This window comes from Nilaparvata lugens, chromosome 11 (assembly GCF_014356525.2).
Source record: "Nilaparvata lugens isolate BPH chromosome 11, ASM1435652v1, whole genome shotgun sequence".
Classification (NCBI taxonomy): Eukaryota; Metazoa; Arthropoda; class Insecta; order Hemiptera; family Delphacidae; genus Nilaparvata; species Nilaparvata lugens.
This window is the reverse complement of record NC_052514.1, coordinates 42,921,005-42,945,073: the sequence shown is the minus strand read 5'-3', so window position 1 is coordinate 42,945,073 and position 24,069 is coordinate 42,921,005. Positions and strand designations below refer to the sequence as shown.

Sequence of the window (24,069 nt, the reverse complement as noted above, 5' to 3'; positions counted from 1 at the left end):
ATTCGATTCACTTGAGAACAATTTCACAAATAAAAAACAAATTGATAATTCAATTTATTACGAAAGAACTTTTAGCTCTAGTCTCTTTTTAGCACTACCGTCTGGTGGAAAGTATTGTTGGATACTGTTTTTATTAATTTAAACTTTGAATATTTCGATTCACTTGAAAACAATTTCACAAATAAATAACAAATTGATAATTCAATTTATTACGAAAGAACTTTTAGCTCTAGGTCTCTTTTTAGCACTACCGTCTGGTGGAAAGTATTGTTGGATACTGTTTTTATTAATTTAAACTTTGAATATTTCGATTCACTTGAAAACAATTTCACAAATAAATAACAAATTGATAATTCAATTTATTACGAAAGAACGTTTTAGGTTAAACATGCACTAAATGAACCGATTAAGCACGACCCGTCCGGAAACTTGAGATAAGAGAGCAAAACAATTCTGCGACCGCTCCGTTCAACAGCTCACTATCAACTCCTAATTTGAGAACATACGATTTGATATCGAAAAGTTGTCAGTTGTAATTGGGGAATGATTTTAAAAAACCAATACTTTTATTTTCCATAACTGTACTCATAAAAAATAATATGATAATATATTTTATATTCAAATGAAACGTTTAGTTTTTAAATAAAAAAATATTTTTGAGCCCCAAAATCCATTGGAGAGTTACCGAATTGCTTGATCAAGAGATTCAATTGATTGATGATAAAGTTCAATTGCGCCGTGAACATAGAGAATTTGATCTTCATCAAGTTCAAATGTTTGGAGACAAAAGTCGTGTTGCCAATACATACATAGAAATGATTCTCATTAATCATTCGTGAACAGTACAGGGGAAATAATTGAGGAGTTGGGTGGAAAAACGACCTGAGTCAAAAAATCAAGTTTTGTGTAAATTGAGTTTGAAATATTTAGTACACATCTTCATTATTCCATCAGAATGCAATATTCTTGCAAGTATTTGAACTTTATTGATCTTTTTATACTATTTTCAATGCTATTATTCATAATTAGCCAGTAATCCAAGGCTAACTGATATTAATTGATATAAGGTGTGTTGTCTCAGGTCGTTTTTCCATAACCCTGGTTGTTACATGTTCAGAGGTTCAATAAAATGATGAAAAACCCGTATCAAGAGTAGTGATAATGATAATATATTGCTCATGATATTGGATAATTAATAAGTAGGTAATAAAGATCTAAAAAATGTCATTCAGAAGTGAACAATTGAAGATGATATTTTCTTCTTGAACACGTTTCTTCCCATGATCAAGACTCTGGAATGTTACAAGGTACTGTTCTGATTTTCGGGAAATTCATAAACCCAATGCTTTCAGCATCGGATTCTTCTTCAGGAGCGTCTTCTTCATTATTTTCATCATCTAGAGGATAATTGGTTCCCTTGGATGTATTAATGATCTTCTTATACCATTCATTTGGTAGAGAGTTAGTTGGGAGGATATTTTTAATATTCTTTCCGAAGAATGGACATTGATATGTCCAAAGCTCCGCCAATTTATGTAGATGCATTACAATATAATCTTGTATAGTTATTCCAAATTGCTTTTTCCATATCATATACAGTTCAATAATTATTTTCTTAGTCTATATTATGTAAATTCATCTATAATTTTGCTGTATTGTAAGCTATTGTATATGAGTGTATAAGCCAGTATATACTGTAATCTACATAAGTACAAGTAATCTACAAAGTACTCAATCAATCAATCAATCAATCAGCTTCTTCTTTTGTAAGAAAACAAAATAAGGATTTCACTGGCTGCTGGCTCACAGCTTGTCAGCTGAATAATTTCAGGTTTGCCACAAAACAAAAATTTTCACAACTCAATCATTTTTCAAGATACAACAACATTTTATGTACCAATCTGTTCAGAATTTAATGGCGGATAGAATGAAGCGTGTTGCGGAAAAACGACACGAGTGGCCTCGGGTCGTTTTTCTACCCAGCTCCTCAATTTCACAATTGAAAATAATAATTTCGCACATACAAAGCCTATGGAATACTGTGTACGTAGTACAGTATCCTTTCCTGCTCAAATCAAACCTGTACTGTAGGCTACAGAAGAGTCACGACATGTCAATTGGAAAATTTTCTCATTTTCAAATGTCTGCTCATGATATGATATCTTCTCATTTACATTTGACGATTTCTCAAATACAATTCACTACTCTCAATTACATGTGTGATGACTTCCTAAATACAATTGACTATTCTCATTTAGGCTACATCTGACATTCTCTCAATTACAAGTGACTATTCTCAAATACAATTGATACTTTCTCAAATTAACTTTTTACTTTCTCAAATAAAATTGGAAAAGGTGTTGTGACTACTATTTTTTTTTTTTGAGCAGGGTATGATTACTAAATCTTTTCTCCGGAACGTCTTTTCACAAAAAGTGAGCATGCCGTACACAAGTAAAATATTCAATCCAAGGTTTACAAGAGAGTTTTTGCAAGGATTGACAGACACAGAAGAAAATGTCAATATGGAGAGAAACTAAGAGACAAATTTCATTTTATCATAGGCTATCCTGATCTTGAGATACAATGTTAGGTTAGCAAAGTTTGAGGCATCCGCTTCTCTAAAACAGTAAGTGAATTCTCAGTGAAGCCTGTTCAAGAATATAAACTTACTGACGTGCTATTCTTGAATCTTAACAAGCCTCCCATTCGCATCATTCTAGCAATAGCCCAAATTCAATGCGGAAAATTCTCGGGAAATTGTGTTACCAAGTCACCATTGATTGTGATGAACCTAATTTGGCGTTGAATTGTAGAGGATTTTATTCACTTGGAAACAGTTCTGGATTTTTTCACTATGAAAGGTTTTTGAGTTATATGGAGAAAAAAACAGGTATTTTTAACACTGTAAGGTTAGCAGAGGGTATTTTTTTGTGAAGAATCATTTTCAGACTATTTGTACCAAATAACTAAAAAATCAGTACCACAATACATTCTGGCAGCATGTTTCCTCGCTCCCTTCTCATGTCTCAAGTGGATGAACAGAAAAATAAACTATGAATTCGCTAAGCCGTGACTCAATGAGTCTGAACGAAAAAGGAGATAAGTTGCTGATTCATAAATTCACGGCAAGCTCCATAGCAAATCAGTTACTTCGAACAGTGAAGGAGACAATGGAGATATGCAGGGATATGCAAGTACCCCGCATTGTATGCTCAATCCGTAAATGAGTTTTGTGTAAGTGTGTATTAGCGATCGTAGCACAACGTGGTGGCAATTTTGGAAACTGGAGTGTATCCCAATTAGGTGGAGTACTAACAAAATGGGGAGATTTTTTTTTATTACGTTTTTACATGGTTTTAAGCATGTAGAAGTGATTTTTACTAAAATTGAGCAGTGACACTACGGGGTCTCCCCTTAGTGTACACACCTCCCCTTAATGTGCTGTGTATACTTGATTGTCTCCCCGTATTATACCTTGTTCCAACACACACACACACACACACACACACACACACACACACACACACACACCACACACACACACACACACACACACAACACCACACACACACCACACAACACACACACACACACACACACCACACACACACCACACACACACACACACCACACACACACACACACACACACACACACACACACACACACACCACACCACACACACACACACTCACTCACTCACACACACACACACACACACACACACACCACCACACACACACACACACCACACACACACCACCACACACACCACACACACACACACCACACCACACACCACACACACACCACACACACACACACACACACACACACACACCACACACACCACACCACACACACACACCACACACACACAACACACACACACACACACACACACACACACACACACACACACACACAACACACACACACACACACACACACACACACACCACACACACACACACACACACACCACACACCACACACACACACACACACACACACACACACACACACACACACACACACACACACACACACACACACACACACACACAACAACACACACACACACACCACACACACACCACACACACACACACACACCACACACACACACACACACACACACACACACACACACACACACACACACACACCACACAACACACACACACACACACACACACACACACACACACACAACACACAACACACACACACACACACACACACACACCACACACACACACACACACCACACACAACACACACACATACAGACCAATACCAAAAAACCACTTTTTTGGACTCAGGGGACCTTGAAACGTATAGAAATTTAGAAATTGGGGAACCTTAATTTTTTTCGGAAAGCAATACTTTCCTTACCTATGGTAATAGGGCAAGGAAAGTAAAAGACTAAGAAATTGTCAAAAAACGAGAGATTTATTGATACTCAGAAAGACCGGTTTCAGTTATTACACCATTGTCAATCTCTGATAAACAAAAACTAAATAGTTCTTTCATTTGCATATTTGTTTTATTATCTTTCACTTGTTTTCTTGTTTCTCATTTTGTACTGACAGTAAATTTTGTTATCATGGCGAGTCTGTTGCTTAAACCGCCATTTTGTGACACCGTTGCGTGGGAAACTGTCTAGCTGGGCCAATGGCAGGCGCTCATGCCCTTGACCAATAGCAGTACTCGCCTACTAGTATAAATTCTGCTGCTCTTGTATTTAGTTTGTGTTTATCAGAGATTGACAATGGTGTAATAACCGAAACCGGTCTTTCTAAGTATCAATAAATCTGTGGTTTTTTGACAATTTCTTAGTATTTTTTATTTAATACTTACATTTTTATTTTCATCGGAAGCGAGAATCCTCATCGGATTTAGCGGGTAGAAGAGAATCTCGTTGGGCCTGAAGGAGACTGCAACTTTATCAATGGTCTTCCCATAATCCGAAGTCATAAAAAAGTACTTGTTCAGCTTATCCACAAACACGCACTGTAACAGAGGATTGATAACACACGATCAAACTAGTTTCTCATTTATTCTTTTTCCTACAGATACCCTGAAAAGTGACCATTTGTGCACTGATTGCAGGCTGCAAAGAATCACTTTTCCGCACTAGTGCGCAAAGTGAGTACTTTGCGTACTCCAGATTTGCAGCATGACAACGCAAAATAGTTAGTAGGTTATATGGAGCACCAGTGCAGCAAAATCAAAATTAAGTTGGTAACAGTGAGTGGGCTGCTATAGTGAGCAGAGGTGCAACGAAGCACAACGCGCTAATTATTAAGTAGATATTATAATGGAGGACAACGACAGCACAGTGCCACCACAGCACACACCACACAGCTGCCCCCCGCCATTCAAACACTACTACATTATTCAGGCAATTTTACCCATAATTACCCACTTTTCATATTCAATGTTAACTGTAGGAAAAATTTACGTATGTGAAATACGTGCGCAAAGTTCGTTTGCTGCACTCAAGAAACCATTCCGCCCTCGCCTACGGCTCGGGCGTAAACGTTTCTTTCGATGCAGCAAACTGTCACTTTGCGCACTAGTTGCACAAATAACTATTAATTCATTCATTGAGAGACAATACAATTCATCGTGTTAGCCTCCAATGATATATCCTTGTATTAAAATCACTTCGCGTATATGAGCTACTTGATTCAAATTAAAACGATATAAAAACTTTCAGTACCCTTTTATTAAAAACTTTAAAATATTTTTAAGTTTTTAATAGAATGGTACTTTAAAGTTTTTATATTGTTTTTATCCTGGTATTAATTTATTTATTATTGATAATAGATATAATATTGATATCTCTGGATTAATATTAACACACTTTTTTATGTATTTAAACACGACATGCAGTCAATTATTAAGTAAATATTAAAAACTTTTACTTACTGACTGGAGTACTTTCAATCGTCTGGCGATCATTTTCAACAGTCACTGTTTTAATATTTACTTAATAATCGACTGCATGTCGTGTTTAAATATATAAAAAAGTGTGTTAATACAAAGCAGCTCGGAATGGATCAAGAAATCATCACCATTAATATTAACTTTACGGTAAGTGCTACACTTATTTATCAAGGGAAAAAATCGAAGTACCCCTTTTAAAAACAACATGTTTCAACAGTTAAGATTTTTTACTCCTGGATTAACTATTTACTCTATAATACTTCATCTATTATTTTTATTACTAGAATCAATTCAGATATTTTGAAAAATCTCAATACTATAACGAAAGGAAATCTTACAGAATTATAGCTCAAAAATATATTATGTTCATAAATCATAATGTTTGAAGTAATGTAATCTTATTGGGTGGCCTCAACAGACAGTAGATTTCCAGTGCAGCAGTAATTTCATGTCATTTATTCATAGACAATAGATACAATGCAGGTAAAAACAACAGGCATTTGCCCAAAACTGCTTTAAACCTTAATTTTTTGGAATACACGGTCTAGAGGTTATGTAAAAATGATAACATAATGGTAATGGTAATGGTACAAATGTAGTATATAATGTGAAAATATCTTTGGACTGGACATTTTGTGGAAGTGGAAAACTACAAGATATCTAAATAGAAATAAAAATCTCAGTACCCTTTTTGAATTATTTAAACACTAAAATAATTATTATTTATCACGATATTTTTAAAAAAGGGTACTGAGATTTCTATTTCTATTTATATTACAAGTTGCTCTAAACAGAAAAGAGACTACAAGACATCCTATTTCGAACTTTCTATGATACTATCTAAAATATGATGTTTATTTTTTCTGCTATCTAAAATTGTGTTTAAATTTTCTGTTATGTATATTTTTCAGAAAGACTTTTCGTAAAAATTTGATAAACTTTTCATTTCTTTAATATTTGTATTAAATATTGCATTTTCAATTGTTTCACTTGTATTATGTGTTAAGAGAGCAATTATGGGATATTATCCTTGTGCTCTCATATGTATCTCAAATAAATAAATAAATAAATTTGGGAGAGTAATAGCACAAGATGATCTTATTTTTCCTCTCCCGATCATTTTAATGGTGTACTTATTGTGAGAATAAAGAATAATATTGTAGATGTATTCTGCTCTAATATAAGTTGCTTTTGTGAAACTGGGCCGGAGTATTTTTATTTAATTTTATTAGGACTGGTACATCCCACGCTGGCTTATGACTAGGGATGTTCACTTTTATTTCACAATTTTATCTATACTGTTCACCTTATTTTTTTATGTTTGTTTGTGTAATACATAGAGTAATTGATTTCCAATGGAAAGGGGAATGTTGGTTGATTATGATAAATTCAACAAAATTTATAATTTCAAATTAATAAAAACAATATGAAAACTTGTAGTACCCATTATTAAACACTTCAAAACATTTTAACAACTAGTTTAAAGTAAAGGTTCTTAATAAAGGGTACTACAAGTTTTTATTAATTTGAATTAAGTAGACCATATGAGTGAAGTGATTTTATAATTTCAATATACAGAAATCTATGTGATATACAGTAATATGTATTACATATAGATCGATTGATAAGTCACTAAAAATTAGACACCTAAGGGTGTGATCAAATTGAATGCGTCTATAATGCTTGCCCAAGCGTGCAGATGAAGAAGAACATCTGGAAAGAGCAATAAGAAGAACACTCACACTGAACGCTTGCACTTGCTGATTGCGTTCAGTGTGAGCATGTAGCCTACATGCAAATCACAACGTGTTTCAATGGCACTTTCCAGATTTTGTTTTTCGGCTCATGCATGATTCGACGTGCACCTGCACATAATACAAATAATTTTATTCCCATTAATATACAAATAAACAATCTAATCAATAAAATGTACATAATATTTGAAAATACAATACATGAAATTTACTACAAATATATAGTTATTTGTGCAACTAGTGCGCAAAGTGTCAGTTTGCTGCACCGAAAGAAACGGAATGGTTTCTTGAGTGCAGCAGAGGAACTTTGCGCACGTATTTCACATTAAGTTTTTCCTACAGTTACCATTGAATATGAAAAGTGGGTAATTATGGGTAAAATTGCCTGAAATGCATCAAATGTTTTTCTGTGTAATTTTATTATTGATAAAAACCTTAATTTATTGTCAAATTGAATAAAAATGTTGTCCTTGGTTATAATATCTAATACTAATAATTAGCGCGTTGTGCTTGGTTGCACCTCTGCTCACTATAGCAGCCACAGCAGTCACTGTTACCAACTTCATTTTGATTTTGCTGCACTGTTGCTCCATATAACCTACTAAGTATTTTGCGTTGCCATGTTGCAAATCTGGAGTGCAGAAAAATTTTTCCCGCACTAGAGCGGAAAAGTGATTCTTTGCGTTCTGTAATCAGTGCAGCAATGGCCACTTTTCAACGTAACTGTAGGAAAAGTAAATTATGGAGTTTTGGTGCTAGGTGGTTGAAGTGTCGTTGATATGTTACCTTCCCAGCCACGTTCGTGATAAGAAGGCTTCTATTTCTTGTGCTGAAGACAGTGATTTCTGTTTTGAAAGCTTTCTGGGTTCTTGTGTAGTATGCAAATAATTTCTAGGGAGTAGAGTTGCCTTGCGTCCATCACACCAAACTCATTGTAGAGCTGGTCTGACGGATAACGAGGTGGCTTCTGCTTGATTATTTTAATTATTAGTTTTTGCATTCTAAAGCTGCGTACACATATTCGTGCTTCCAACCCGCACCGAACACGCTCCTCCCTCGTACCGCCCTCGTACCGCCTTCGTACCTCCATCGAACAACAGTCGGACCGCCCACGCACCCATCATGAACGTTACGGAAGATGTTAGCTCTTCTCGCGTTCCCCGGTCGAACCACTGTTGCTCCCCGGTCGATCATCAATCGCTCTGCTGGAGTGACGTTCGGTTGCGGAGCAGAGCGAGAATCTGTACGCACCTTTATAAGGGGGTCGAGGTGAACGTAGTTTGTTCCTCCCCATCCTACAATTCCTTAGGTACGCAAAGACTGAACTGAGGAATAGTAGACCATCTTCATGCACTTGTCGTCTATAAATGTTCTCTGCATTTTGAACTTGAATATTATTTTCCATAACTTCTTACAGAGGTAATCTATATGATGATCCCAGCGTAGAAAAGAATCTAGTATGATGCCGTGGTATTTTATTGTTGGTTTTCTGTGGATGGTGGATGCCGTGGTGTTGGAAATGTTGACTGGTAGAAGGTTTTCTGTGGGCTGCCCATGTTGTGTAGCTGAGAAAGTTAAAAATTGGGTCTTGTCATAGTTAAGTGTGAGCAGATTCTGATTTAACCAATGTGATATTTTCTGTAATCCAGTATATTGTATATAATATAAAATGTGATGAAGCACTAAGGCCCGGTTGCACAAGATCCGGTTGAATTTTAATCGTGATTAATTCCACGAGAACTAATCACGATTAAAATTCAACCAGCTTTTGTGCAACCGGGCCTTAGATATAAACCGATAACTCACATGACTGTTAAACTTTGGATGTGTGTAGAACTTGTCAACGGTGGCGTAGAGTGGGGGATCGGCCGGTGCCAGCCGGAAGGCCTCAGTTTTGTTGACAAACGTGTCACCGTAGTCGAACGAGATGTACACAGCAGAGGGCTTCAGAAAGATGTCGCCCTGGGCGTCACGTGCCAGGCAGAAGATGACATTGGAGCCCTCGCCTGCCCAGTGGACCATCAGCTGTTGGTGCGAATCGTGCAGAGGGTAGACCTGACAAAAAACAAAGATAGAGGATATTCGTTATTTATTCATTAGTTTAACTATTAATTTATTTGTTCATTAATAGGTTGCGAATCGTGGAAGAGTATACCAGGGAAAAAACAAAGAAAATATTGATTACACTTAAAGCAAAGATTAAATAAACAAATTAAGTAAACAAAGATAAAACATATATATTCAAGAACAAGAGGGTAGACCTGAAAAAAAGAAAGAATATTAATTATTTATTTATTCTTTTGCCTATTAATATAGAAAAAGAAAAGAATATAATAATAAAATATATAATAAAAATAAGAAAGAGAATATTTATTATTTATTTATTCATTAATAGGTTGCAAATCGTGGAAAAGGTATACCTGGGAAAAAACAAATAATGATTACACTCAAAAACAAACAAAGAAAATAATTGACTGCATGTAGTTGTATAAAACATTAAAATTGGGTGTTAATACATCGCAATTGAAGCCTCTTCACATTCAACTATGTTACTATACGCTGAAATAGCTAAACGTTTCTTAGCTAAATAGCGAAACGTTTTTTAGCTAAATAGCTAAACGTTTTCAGCTAAATAACTAAACTTTTTTTAGCTAAATAGCTAAACAGCCGAAGACCATAGATTCTACATGAAAATTTCCAACAAAAAATGTGCATCAAATTATTTTTATATCGACCTTAGTTTTGAGATTTTTATAGATTTATCAATATTTTCGAAAAACGTCAATAACTGGGAAATCATCAGTCAAAATCGAATTCTAAGGATATGGTTGGACAGAGGAAGAAATTTCCAATAAGTTTAAAATTCATATAATTTTGTTCCTATGTTTGAGGTCTTTTTGAGCGCTCGAAAGTGAAAAAGTAGATTCGACAAGTTCAAAGTCAAATTTCAAACACATTAAACTTTTCCGGATAAAGAAGTAGCTGATGACAAAATTTGATTTGTTTTCATTTGAAAAACACACAAGAAATAGCGTACACTGAATCATCGGTCCATACAAAACAACTTCTACGATCTTTGGCCTATGATACAATTTTCCCTTTGTGAAATCTACAATGTAAGCAAATCTCAACACAGCTTCGACGACATGAGTCAATTTTATTGTTATAGATAAAATTCCTCAAATTGAACAAACATTTAACATGCTTTCACCGATATTAGAAGGAATTTCCACTACTTAAATTGTGATAAGATGATAATATAAATTTACATAAACACTGTTTTATGCGTAAACATTACTTATATCGTATAAACATGAACTCTATAGAATATAGAATAGAAATAATATTCTTTATTATTCAAGTTAACACCACTAAGTGAACGATGATCTCTATTCAGAGGATAAAAATTAATCATGGTTTACATCAGACGATATTTATAGAGCCATAGAGTAATAATTATTACTCTTTTACAAAATTATTGTCCATGTTGAGAAAATTCTAAATATGGACCATGATCCAATCAAGAATAATAGAACAATAGTTTTGCTGCATCTAAAATTATGTCTTCCTCTCATCGAAATTCTAACCTAACATAGTTATAATACCTAAACGTAGTACAAAGTGTGTGTTTTAGCTTACTGAGTTTTTCTGTTCTATTCTTGTTGGATGTATTATGTATAGATATACATCAATTACATTAACTTATAACCTTCTGACTTGTATAATGTTAGTATAGTTTTGACTTTGTCTATTGCCAATGTTGCTTAATGACAATAAAAATTTATTTATTTATTTAGATAGTGTATCCTTGTATTTTACTGCTCGCACCATACGCATATATATATATAAATGAATAAATGAATTTATTTCCTTCTCAAATTACAAATTACAAAAGTAGAAATTAAATAGTATCTTGGAAATTATACTGATCACGTATCCAGTTGTGTGATCAGATAATCAAAGTAACAAGGTAAAAACATTATCAACTTAAATAATAAAAATAAAAATAAAAGCTGTGAGTCTAGTCTAGGTGATTAATATCTAGGCGATTAGTATATATATTGGAATTCTTTCTAAATCATAATATGTTTATTATATGTTTGTATCATTCTTTTCTTTTTTCTTCTAAAATGTTAATTTTTATTAAAGTAAAGTGGATTATTTTTTGACAACATCTCAAGTCTCTTCAATTATGGAAAAGTTCCACAACATCAATATTCACTCTACAAACTCATAATCTTCTATTCAAGTAATGTATCTCTATTCTATCAAAATCTTACTGGGATATATTTAAAGCTTACTTTCAGCTATTTATGCAAGGGAAAAAACTGCAAACAACCTTTCTGAATCAATCACACTGTACGTGAAAATTCCCAACAGTATTTTTTTTAAAGGTGAACGAACATAACGTAACGGTACTTCTAATATTCTTCCAAAACCGGTCATTTAAAAAATTCCAATACATGAAGTGTGAGTACAAATGAAACAAATCCATTTCAATTATTCTTTCAAGTCTTTCAGACAGAAACATCTCAAACTGAGTTTTGCTAGTATAGTGAGATCTGTGTAGAAAGATAGGGAACAGTATTTTTACAGTTATTAGTGATGATTTAGTGAAGTATTCTTATTTAATTTGGTTTTCAAGTTTCTTCAATTCTAAATTCCTTGTTTATAAATATTTTGGTCTCAAAAATTGGACAAAAATCGTGAAGTGTAAACATAACCTATTTTTGGACAATTTCTATCTAAATTTGGGAAAGGAACAGTTTTGGGCTTTAAACCTTTTGTTCCTTTCCCAATCATTCATAGTTGAGGATGATATAGTAAACAATGTATAAATGTATAAACAGCGTTAACGATTCTCTGCTTTGCCACTGCCTTCTGTATAGGATAGCTAATGTAATATTAACTGTTCATTCTTGTATAGAATAATCAATAATATTGTATTCATCAATAAAATATAATCTTCAGCAGAATATTTTCATAATAATTGAGATTAAAAATATTTTTTCAATTAATTACATTCCTACATTGTTAAAAAACGATCTGGCAATGTTGCGGAGCTACAAAAGGATATCACTATCTGCTTTGTTGAATGAAGCTGATTGATCAATTCTTTCTAAAGTTATTGTGGAACATACAAACAGACGGACAACGACTTTGGCGTTCAGTAAGTCAAAAGTGAGAACTCGCTGACGCTCGTTCAATTATCATCACAATATTGAGCAGTCAGCGTTGTTTGAGTGGGTAGCATTGGTGAGGAATATGCTGAATTGCTGACACTTTCAAGTGAATAGTGACTCCCATCAACTCAATTATTACTACTGCGACCGAATCCCTTCTGTGAAACAATCATCCTAATCTAACAAGTCTCACACTGATTGAAGCGGAAATGGACAGTGTCAAAGAGACAGTCACTAACAAGTGACGACGGAGAAAGAGAGAGAGTGACAGAGAGAGAGAGAGACAGAGAGTGAGATAGACAGAGAATGAGATGATATACAGAGAGAGAGAGAGAGAGAGAGAGAGAGAGAGAGAGAGAGACAGAGAAACATATGAAATCCGATCCTACAAAAGCTGTGAAGTCTGGATAAACATTTCATTGCACAAGAGAAAGAGAATTAATATTGGGAGAGACAAATTGATTGCTTTTATTAAGGGCGGAATTAGGACTCCAGTTCCTCTCTGCCACAACCCTGAACCTCTGTCACACACACAGGGAGAGAGTGTGAATGAGTGAGTGAGTGAGTGAGTGAGTGAGTGAGTGAGTGAGTGAGTGAGTGAGTGAGTGAGTGAGTGTGTGCGTGAGTGAGTGAGTGAGTGAGTGAGTGAGTGAGTGAGTGAGTGAGTGAGTGAGTGAGTTAGTGAGTTAGTGAGTGAGTGAGTGAGTGAATGAGTGAGTGAGTGAGTGAGTTAGTGAGTTAGTGAGTTAGTGAGTGAGTGAGGAGTGAGTGAGTGAGTGAGTGAGTGAGTGAGTGAATGAGTGAGTGAGTGAGTGTGTGTGTGTGTGTGTGTGTGGTGTGTGGTGTGTGGTGTGTGTGTAAAAGAGAGTGAATGAGGAAGAGTAAGAGAGTGAATGAGGAAGAGTAAGAGAGGGAGATTGATTGATTGAGTACTTTATTTATGTAGATTACAATATATACTGGCTTATACACTTATATACAATAGCTTACAATACAGCAAAATTATAGATGAATTTACATATAGACTAAGAAAATAATTATTGAACTGTATATGATATGAAAAAGCAATTTGTAATATAATAACTATAGATAATTATATTGTTATGCATCTACATAAATTGGCGGAGCTTTGGACATATCAATGTCCATTCTTTGGGAAGAATATTAAAAATATCCTCCCCACTAACTCTGTACCAAAGGTAGAGAGGAGGAAGGTAGGAGGAGGAGGAGGATGAGAAGAAAAAGAAGGAGGAGGAAGAAAAGAAGGCAGGAGAAGGACGAGCAGAAAAAGAAGACAGAAGAAAAAGGAGGAGGAGGAGTAGGAGGAGGAGGAGAAAAAGAAGAACATAAACAAGAAGTACAAGACAAAGGAGAAGAAGAATAAAGGAGAGGAAGGAGGAGGAGGAGGATGAGAAGAAAAAGAAGGAGGAGGAAGAAAAGAAGGCAGGAGAAGGACGAGCAGAAAAAGAAGACAGAAGAAAAGGAGGAGGAGGAGGAGGAGGAAAAAGAATACACAAGGAGGAGGAGGAGGAAGAGGAGAAGATGAAAAGGAATACAGGAGAAGGAGGAGGAGAATGAGAAGTAGAGAAGACAGAAAAAGAAGAGAGAGAAAGGAGAGAGCGAGAGATAGAGAGAGAGAAACAGATTAAATCTAATCCTACAAGAGCCGTGAAGTCTGAATGAACAAACATTTCATTGCAAGAGAAAGAGAATGAATATTGGTCCAAGCATCTCTTCCCCTCTCCCTCCATTGGGATCTCTAGACACATCCAAGATGCAATAATCCATTTCCTTCAATTGACACGAGTAACATTCAAAGCATTCACTTTGAAATGTCAGCATCCCTCATAAGAATAACATCAGCACTCCTTATTCAACCAATACTGACAGTGTAACAGGGTATCTCACTTTGGAATATCTACAACTGTCATCTGTCCTCATAGTCAGTGGAAATGATAGGAGAACATTGTTGCCGATTCTCTTTTTCCAACGCCTTCTGTAGTATACAAAATTGGGGAAAGAAACAGTTTTGGGTTTATCCTGTTTATTAATCATTAAACGAGCGTTAGCAAGTTCTCACTTGCAACTTACTGAATGCCAAAGTCGTTGTCCGTCAATTTGTAAGTTCTACAATAAAAATTTTGTATGTTTTACAGTAGAAACATAACTTATTTTTTGGATATTTTATTAATTTATCAAAATTTGGGAATGGAATAGATTTGGGCCAAGCCTGTTGTTCCTTCCTAATCATATCAGCTGATAAATCAAAAAATCAGCTGATAGTTGCAGTGATAGTATTTTTAATTTTTCTGCTCAAAATTTGCAAGTTTATTTCAATATTATTGAAACTTTCGGATTGTTTAGTGTTATTTCGGCTCTTATCAACCCTTCGAAATTCAAATTCATCAGTCATATCTCAAATACGATTCTCTGAGTGTTAATCTTTGGTGAAAACAGAAATTTTAAACTAACCTCACTTTGGACTATTTATGTGCCAAAATCAAGGAATTGAAGAAGTTTTGGGCAATTGCTTGTTTCTCTTTCCAATATAGTGTTTGTGACTGTTCTAATAAATAAATAAATAAATAAATAAATAAATAAATAGATAAATAATAGATAAATAAATAAATAAATAATAAATAATAAATAATAAATAGATAAATAAATAAATAAATAAATAAATAAATAAATAATAAATAATAAATAAATAAATAAATGAATAAAGAATAAATAATAGATAGATAGATAGATAGATAGATAGATAGATAGATAGATAGATAGATAATAAATAAATAAATAGATAAATAAATAAATAAATAAAAATAAATAAATAAATACTTATATGATTTGTGATTCTGTCCACGAATAAATTAAAAAATAAATAAATAACTTTAGAAAAAATCTCGTGTGGCGCACTCACACAACTTTCCTTGCCGTTATGAAAATTGATCACCTGTCGCTAGTGTACACGCGCATCTCAAGTCTACTTATAAACAAAGATCTGAGCCAGCTGGTGACAGGACAATAACGAAAGATCTGAGCCAGCTGGTGATAGGACAATAACGCTGGAGACATACGAGGTCTGCTGTCTATTCATAGTGAATCATTCAATAGAATCAACAGTTGCCAACAGTTTGAAATTGGATAATCACATTTTCTCGAACTTCGAGCTTATTTTCAATTCAAGGTGAAAATGTTACTGGAAATAAATTGTGGAGATTTTCATGCTCAATCTTTTCCACTCGAAATTTTTTGTTCAAATTGTATCTGAAGCCTGATAATTGGGAATCTGAAATCAAACTTTGCATAGATGGGGCGGAGCTCCTGAAATTTTTACAGATATGGGACTTGTGGCAGTTGATAGAGATTATCAATGACTATTTAAGGTATAAATTTAATCAAAATCGTTGGAGCCGTTTTCGAGAAAATCGCGAAAAACCCTGTTTTTGACAACATTTCCTCCATTTTAGCCGCCATCTTGAATTGCTTTAGATCGAAATTGATCGTGTCGGATCCTTATAGTGTAAGGACCTTAAGTTCCAAATTTCAAGTCGCACGCACGCACACACACACACACACACACACACACACACACACACACACACACACACACACACACACACCAATACCCAAAAACCACTTTTTTGGACTCAGGGGACCTTGAAACGTATAGAAATTTAGAAATTGGGGTACCTCAATTTTTTTCGGAAAGCAATACTTCCCTTACCTATGGTAATAGGGCAAGGAAAGTAAAAATTGATCAATAAGCTTCAAATTTTGAACACGTTTTCTTCGAACCATTTTACAGGTCAAGTGCGTTGTACAAAAAAAAATGATTGACACCTTCATCATTTTTCTGGATATAAAAGTAACATTAAAAGTGCATAAGAAAAATATTTTTGTTGTGATTTAACTTATCATTTAGTCAGCTGAAGAATTCATTGCATGCAATTACTACAGATTCTCCATTCATTCATAACATCAGCTGAGAATATTTGGGAGTTAGCTCACAGACAGTCAGTCCTTCATACGTTGGCACATGATTTATTTCAGCTGGTTAATACAGAACATAATTTACAACTTTTACATCTACAAACTGATACGGGTTGAGATATCAATGTGCGGTTTTCCTCATTTATTTTCTCTTGGAACTCTGTATTAAAATCATGAACACCTCCTTATTTAAAAAAAATAAATTTGGATTCATAAGAGGGTCAGAGATATTGGTGCGACAGAGTAATTTTTCATTTCAAATAGGATCCCCAATGAAACCTACTGTCAAATTTGTTGTAAATGAAATATTTAGCTGTTTCAATCATTTTCACTTCTCTGTATAATAAATAGTTGCGGGTTCAAAGATTACAATACACCAGTTCATGAGCGAGTTCTCCAACCCAGGGGGTCACTAGTTTATTTGATGCTGTGACTCTGTGTAGATGGAATGAATGAGATGAAATGGAATGAGAGTGTACTGTTCAAACAATCAAAGCGCCCGTTAAATCTGATCGCAATCAACGCTGTTCAAACATAATTAAAAGCTGAATCAGCAATTTGCCATTGGAAGCGGGAGATTCGAACAAGCGATATCACCGTATTTGCACGTTAACTTATTGGAATTTGAGTAAAATTTGCAGGGAGAAATCCCATTAAATTGTACGACAAACTTTAGTGAGGTCCAAGTGGAGAAAGATAGGAGAACAGCGTTGCCGATTCTCTGCCTTTCCACTGCCTTCTATAGAGGATAGCTGATACCAGTATATGTGATGTAATTAACTGTTCATTCTTGTTGAAAATAATCAATTATATTTCATTCTCAGAAAATATATTTTTCAATAATACATTTTCATAATTGGGATTGAATATTCTGTTATCAACTGTATTCCTACATTGTTAGAAAACGATCTGGCAACGTTGCAGAGCTAGAAAAGGATGCTTTGTCGAATGATAGAGAAGTGTAGCAACACCAATGTTGATGAAATACTGCCAACTGCCATTATAACATCGACCTCACTATAGAACAAGAACAACCACAACATAATACAGTATCATCTCAACTTGATACACAACACTATAATAATTTTGATACGTTCGCTATCTGCTGTGATGAATGATAGACAGAGATAGCAACACCAATGTTAATCAAATACTGTTATTATAACGTGGACCTCACTATAGAACAAGAACAACCACAACATGATACAGTATCATCTCAACTTGATACACAACACTATAATAATTTTGATACGTTCGCTATCTGCTTTCATGAATGATAGACGAAGATAGCAACACCAATGTTAATCAAATACTGCCATTATAACATCGACCTCACTATAGAACAAGAACAACCACAACATGATACAGTATCACCACATGATACAGTATTAAATCAATTTGATACAGTATAATCTCAACTTGATACACAACACTATGATTTGATACATTTGTCGAATGATAGACGAGTGTAGTAACACCAATGTTGATCAAATGCTGCCTTTATTACGTGGACCTCTCTATATGTATAAATGTAACAGTGACTCTTGTAACAAGGACTTTGACTTGTTAACAATGAATAATTATGTAAACTTATAACAGAGAGATTCACTTTAAACTGTCAGCAATGGGTTGATGGGGAGCGTTGAAGTTATTTGAAATGAATGCTGTCGGTTTGAAATGGATATCTCACTTTATCGATGAATTTGAGAGTGGATAGAGATTGTTTTTCTGCTATTGCATTGAGCTATTGAACAATAGTTTCCTGAGCTGTCAATATTAATTTGAATCAAATATTCATTCGATTTAAATATTCTCACCATAATTCAGAATCATACGTAGAGATGTTTTTTTTTCAAATTAGATGATGTAATTCACCCCGAAGACTTTTGCTACTGCAAATATTGACAGCTCAGGGTAAACAGCTAGATGGAAATTCGATGAGCGCTTCCATACAAAAACCATTTGTGAGGAATCCGGGCTGACAAATAATTTTTTCCTACAGTTACATTGAAAAGTGGCCATTGCTGCACTGATTACAGAACGCAAAGAATCACTTTTCCGCTCTAGTGCGGGAAAAATTTTTCTGCACTCCAGATTTGCAACAAGGCAACGCAAAATACTTAGTAGGTTATATGGAGCAACAGTGCAGCAAAATCAAAATGAAGTTGGTAACAGTGACTGCTGTGGCTGCTATAGTGAGCAGAGGTGCAACCAAGCACAACGCGCTAATTATTAGTATTATATATATTATAACCAAGGACAACATTTTTATTCAATTTGACAATAAATTAAGGTTTTTATCAATAATAAAATTACACAGAAAAACATTTGATGGATTTCAGGCAATTTTACCCATAATTACCCACTTTTCATATTCAATGGTAACTATAGGAAAAACTTAATGTGAAATACGTGCGCAAAGTTCCTCTGCTGCACTCAAGAAACCATTCCGCCCTCGCCTACGGCTCGAGCGTAAACGTTTCTTTCGGTGCAGCAAACTGTCACTTTGCGCACTAGTTGCACAAATAACTATTGAATGGTAGCGCTCATCGAATTTCCATCTAGCTGTTTACCCTGTTGTCAATATTTGGCATGGACGTTTGATCATCTTATCAAATCACCCTAGCACTTTCCATTATACCCACGCACAAGCAAAAGGCTTGTGTGGGGTATCATCCGCAATGAAAAAACATCAAAATGGAAACTATGAGATATTGAATTTATTCAAATGCTAAAGAATTAAAGAATTATTAGTAGCGCTCATCGAATTTCCATCTAGTTGTTTACCCTGTTGTCAATATTTGCAGTAGCAGAAGTCTTCGGGGTGATCAGGAAGCTTCTCTACAAATTCTATCAACTCCGTAAAATCCTCAACTATGAGACATTTAAAACTGTTTATTTTCTTTAGTGCAATCAATTTTAAGATACGACATAATTATCTGGGGAGCTACGAATTTTATACATGTTGAACCTCTCTATAAGCTTCAGAAACGAATACTAAAAATAATAGGCTTCAAGGAGAATCAATTCCCCACGAACATTCTTTTCATGGACAGTTAAGTACTGAGTGTAAGACAACTCTACATCCAGGCTGTCATCACGCGAATGAGGAGAAACAACGAACACATAAGACTGGCAGATCGTAACCATCAAACAAGGCAGAGAAACACGAATTTAATAGTACCAACCAATGATGAACACTACATTTGGGCAAAGAAACTACATATATTTGGGACCAAAAATTTACAATTCAATACCAAGTTACATTAGGGAAAAATTCAATAGACACAGGTTCAAGAAAATTTTATTTTCCTGGTTAGTTGATATTGGAGTGGAAAATTGTGAAAATTTAGTAAGACTGTAAATATTGAAACTATTTATTATTCATTCTTTTCTTTACTAGTTTTTCATTTTTCTAAAAATTAACTTTCTTATTAGTATCCTTAATAGAACATTAATATTTATCTACTAATTTCTTAATTTTGTTTGTATTATAAATTTTTACTAATTTTATTATAAAAAACTTTAATCCAATATCAGTGAATGAAGTTTGTAAATAGTTTATTATAACACGCAACAAGCAACTAATAACTTATACCCCAACACATAATTTATAGTGGGGTGTATATTTATACATTGAATTATCTTTGCCTATTGAGAAATTATTCAATGCATAAAACTTCATTGTTTTAATTGTATCAATTGTTATTGTATTCTAATTTGTAATGTAATTGTTTTTGATGAATAAAATTTATTTGATTTGATTTATTTGATATGATTTACAGCATTTAATTGGAATTTTCGTTCAATTATTATTAATTCATAAGCATTTGAATAAATTCAATATCTCAGTAGTTTCCATCTGATGTTTTTCATTGCGCATGATACCCACATGAGCCTCTCGCTTGTGCGTGGGTAATGAAAAGTGCTAGGGTGATTTGATGAGATAATCAAACACCCATGCCCTCGGTGGGATTCGAACCCACGACCTGGTAGCGCTAGCAGACTCGCTATCCTGACTATAGCTGGGATATGACACATTTGAAATGTTTAAATTGTATGGAGATTGTGTGTCAAGTGCAATATTTTTCTCCTACAGTTACGTTGAAAAGTGGCCATTGCTGCACTGATTACAGAACGCAAAGAATCACTTTTCCGCTCTAGTGCGGGAAAAATTTTTCTGCACTCCAGATTTGCAACATGGCAACGCAAAATACTTAGTAGGTTATATGGAGCAACAGTGCAGCAAAATCAAAATGAAGTTGGTAACAGTGACTGGGCTGCTATAGTGAGCAGAGGTGCAACCAAGCACAACGCGCTAATTATTAATTATATATTATAATGGAGGACAACGAGGACTTTAGGATTTTAGGATTTTAGGATTAAGGTTTTTATCAATAATAAAATTACACAGATTTACATTTGATGGATTTCAGGCAATTTTACCCATAATTACCCACTTTTCATATTCAATGGTAACTGTAGGAAAAATTTAATGTGAAATACGTGCGCAAAGTTCCTCTGCTGCACTCAACAAACCATTCCGCCTTCGCCTACGGCTCGGGCGTAAACGTTTCTTTCGGTGCAGCAAACTTTCACTTTGCGCACTAGTTGCACAAATAACTATTACTTAACTATCAAAAAGTATTGTAACATGAAAATTGATCACAACAATGATTTTTACCTAAAACTTCACAAGCAATACATTGCCTTGCTGAATCTACAGATTCAAACATTCATGATACAAACGTCAAGTATTGATGATAATTTGTATATAAAACTTGAGAGAAATAGAAAGAAAAATAAAAATCTCAGTACCCTTTTTGAATTATTTTATCACAACATGTTTCGGACATTGAGGGTACTGAGATTTTCATTTTTCTTTCTATTTCTATAAAAAGTAGCCCTATACAGAAAAGAGATAAAAAAAACTTGAGAAATTGTTCATATTTTAATGGTTCAATTTCTGAAGTTTCATTAGTTACACGTCATTTTCAGAATGAACTTTCTACAATAGAAGCGGAACTCAGCTGAATTTTTAAGGTCAAGAAAACAATTTGATCTACTTTTCAATTCGTATAAGTCGTGTAGAGTAATCAGAGAAGAGTGAGGTCGAAACAATTATTTTTTTGATTATGATGATTAATATTTCTAATAATAACAGCAGACTCAGCTATCAATCATTATTACACATATTTATCATTATCCAACATATTTCGTTAGTGAGGTACACGTTATAATGGCAGTATTTGATTAACATTGGTGTTATCCTTGTCTATCATTCGACAAAACAGATAGCGTTATCCTTTACTAGCTTAACCGCAACGTTGCCAGGTCCTTTTTCAACAATGTAGAAATATATTTTAAAGGCGAAATATTAATTCTCGATTATGAAAAAGTATTGTAAAATAATTAAAAAAAAATGTTTCTTGATATTTTTAAACATATTTTTCTAACAAGAATGAGAAGTTAATATTTATTTATTTATTTATTCTTACAAAAATCTAGGAGTGCAACAGGCATAACAGCCTAAACGCACTCATAATAGAGGAAATACATTATTAAAAATTATTTTGAAAAAAAATATATATATAAATACTAGAAAAGTAATAAAACAGTATGATTAAACTGGTACATGTGAAAAACAGACAAGAAATAGTTATTTGTGCAACTAGTGCGCAAAGTGACAGTTTGCTGCACCGAAAGAAACGTTTACGCCCGAGCCGTATGCGAGGGCGGAATGGTTTCTTGAGTGCAGCAGAGGAACTTTGCGCACGTATTTCACATTAAGTTTTTCCTACAGTTACCATTGAATATGAAAAGTGGGTAATTATGGGTAAAATTGCCTGAAATCCATCAAATAACTTAGTAGTGTTTGAATGGCGAGGCGGCTGTGTGGTGTGTGCTGTGGTGGCACTGTGCTGTTGCTGTCCTCGTTATAATATATAATAGTAATAATTAGCGCGTTGTGCTTGGTTGCACCTCTGCTCACTATAGCAGCCACAGCAGTCACTGTTACCAACTTCATTTTGATTTTGCTGCACTGTTGCTCCATATAACCTACTAAGTATTTTGCGTTGCCATGTTGCAAATCTGGAGTGCAGAAAAATTTTTCCCGCACTAGAGCGGAAAAGTGATTCTTTGCGTTCTGTAATCAGTGCAGCAATGGCCACTTTTCAACGTAACTGTAGGAAAAAAGTATTATAGCTACTTGGAGAAAGGAAAGATTAATATTAATGTCAATGGTAATTGATAAAACTGAATTTTGATTATTCAATAAAATCAACTATAACCACATAAAACAACAACATATAGCCTACGTATTATATGGCTAATTCAAGGAGAAGTGATAAAAGAACTAGAGACAAAAAGGGAGCGAAATTACATCATATATACTGGTATCAGCTATCCTCTAAAGAAGGCAAAGAATCGACAACGCTGTTTTCCTATCTATGTATCTATCTCCACTACCATTATAACGTGGACCTTAATATAGATCACTTCTGTATCCCTATTCTCTTTGAATTGTAGCCCTGTCAATAGAATGAAGATTTTCCAACAGAAAATGAGTGAATAGCGGAATTTATCAACAATCGCATCCCTGATCTGAATACAGTAGAATAGTTATTTGTGCAACTAGTGCGCAAAGTGACAGTTTGCTGCACCGAAAGAAACGTTTACGCCCGAGCCGTAGGCGAGGGCGGAATGGTTTCTTGAGTGCAGCAAAGGAACTTGAGTGCACGTATTTCAAATTAAGTTTTTCCTACAGTTACCATTGAATATGAAAAGTGGGTAATTATGGGTAAAATTGCCTGAAATCCATCAAATGTTTTTCTGTGTAATTTTATTATTGATAAAAACCTTATTCCTAAAATCCTAAAGTCCTCGTTGTCCTTGGTTATAATATATAATGAATAATAATTAGCGCGTTGTGCTTCGTTGCACCTCTGCTCACTATAGCAGCCACAGCAGTCACTGTTACCAACTTCATTTTGATTTTGCTGCACTGTTGCTCCATATAACCTACTAAGTATTTTGCGTTGCCATGTTGCAAATCTGGAGTGCAGAAAAATTTTTCCCGCACTAGAGCGGAAAAGTGATTCTTTGCGTTCTGTAATCAGTGCAGCAATGGCCACTTTTCAACGTAACTGTAGGAAATAGTATATTTCGCACCTAGAGCA

General features: G+C 34.5%; 1 protein-coding gene across 1 annotated transcript in view; it reads right to left on the bottom strand.

The window, feature by feature from the left end:
• Positions 1 to 24,069, bottom strand: part of LOC111057872 (sortilin-related receptor-like) — a 160,793-nt gene that overhangs the window by 114,401 nt on the left and 22,323 nt on the right. Inside the window, exons 2-3 of the mRNA XM_039437313.1 lie at positions 9,519 to 9,767; positions 4,867 to 5,019 (exon numbers count right to left, since the gene is read on the bottom strand). Coding sequence (XP_039293247.1) covers positions 4,867 to 5,019; positions 9,519 to 9,767 — 402 coding nt within the window. The remainder of the gene's footprint in view (positions 1 to 4,866; positions 5,020 to 9,518; positions 9,768 to 24,069) is intronic.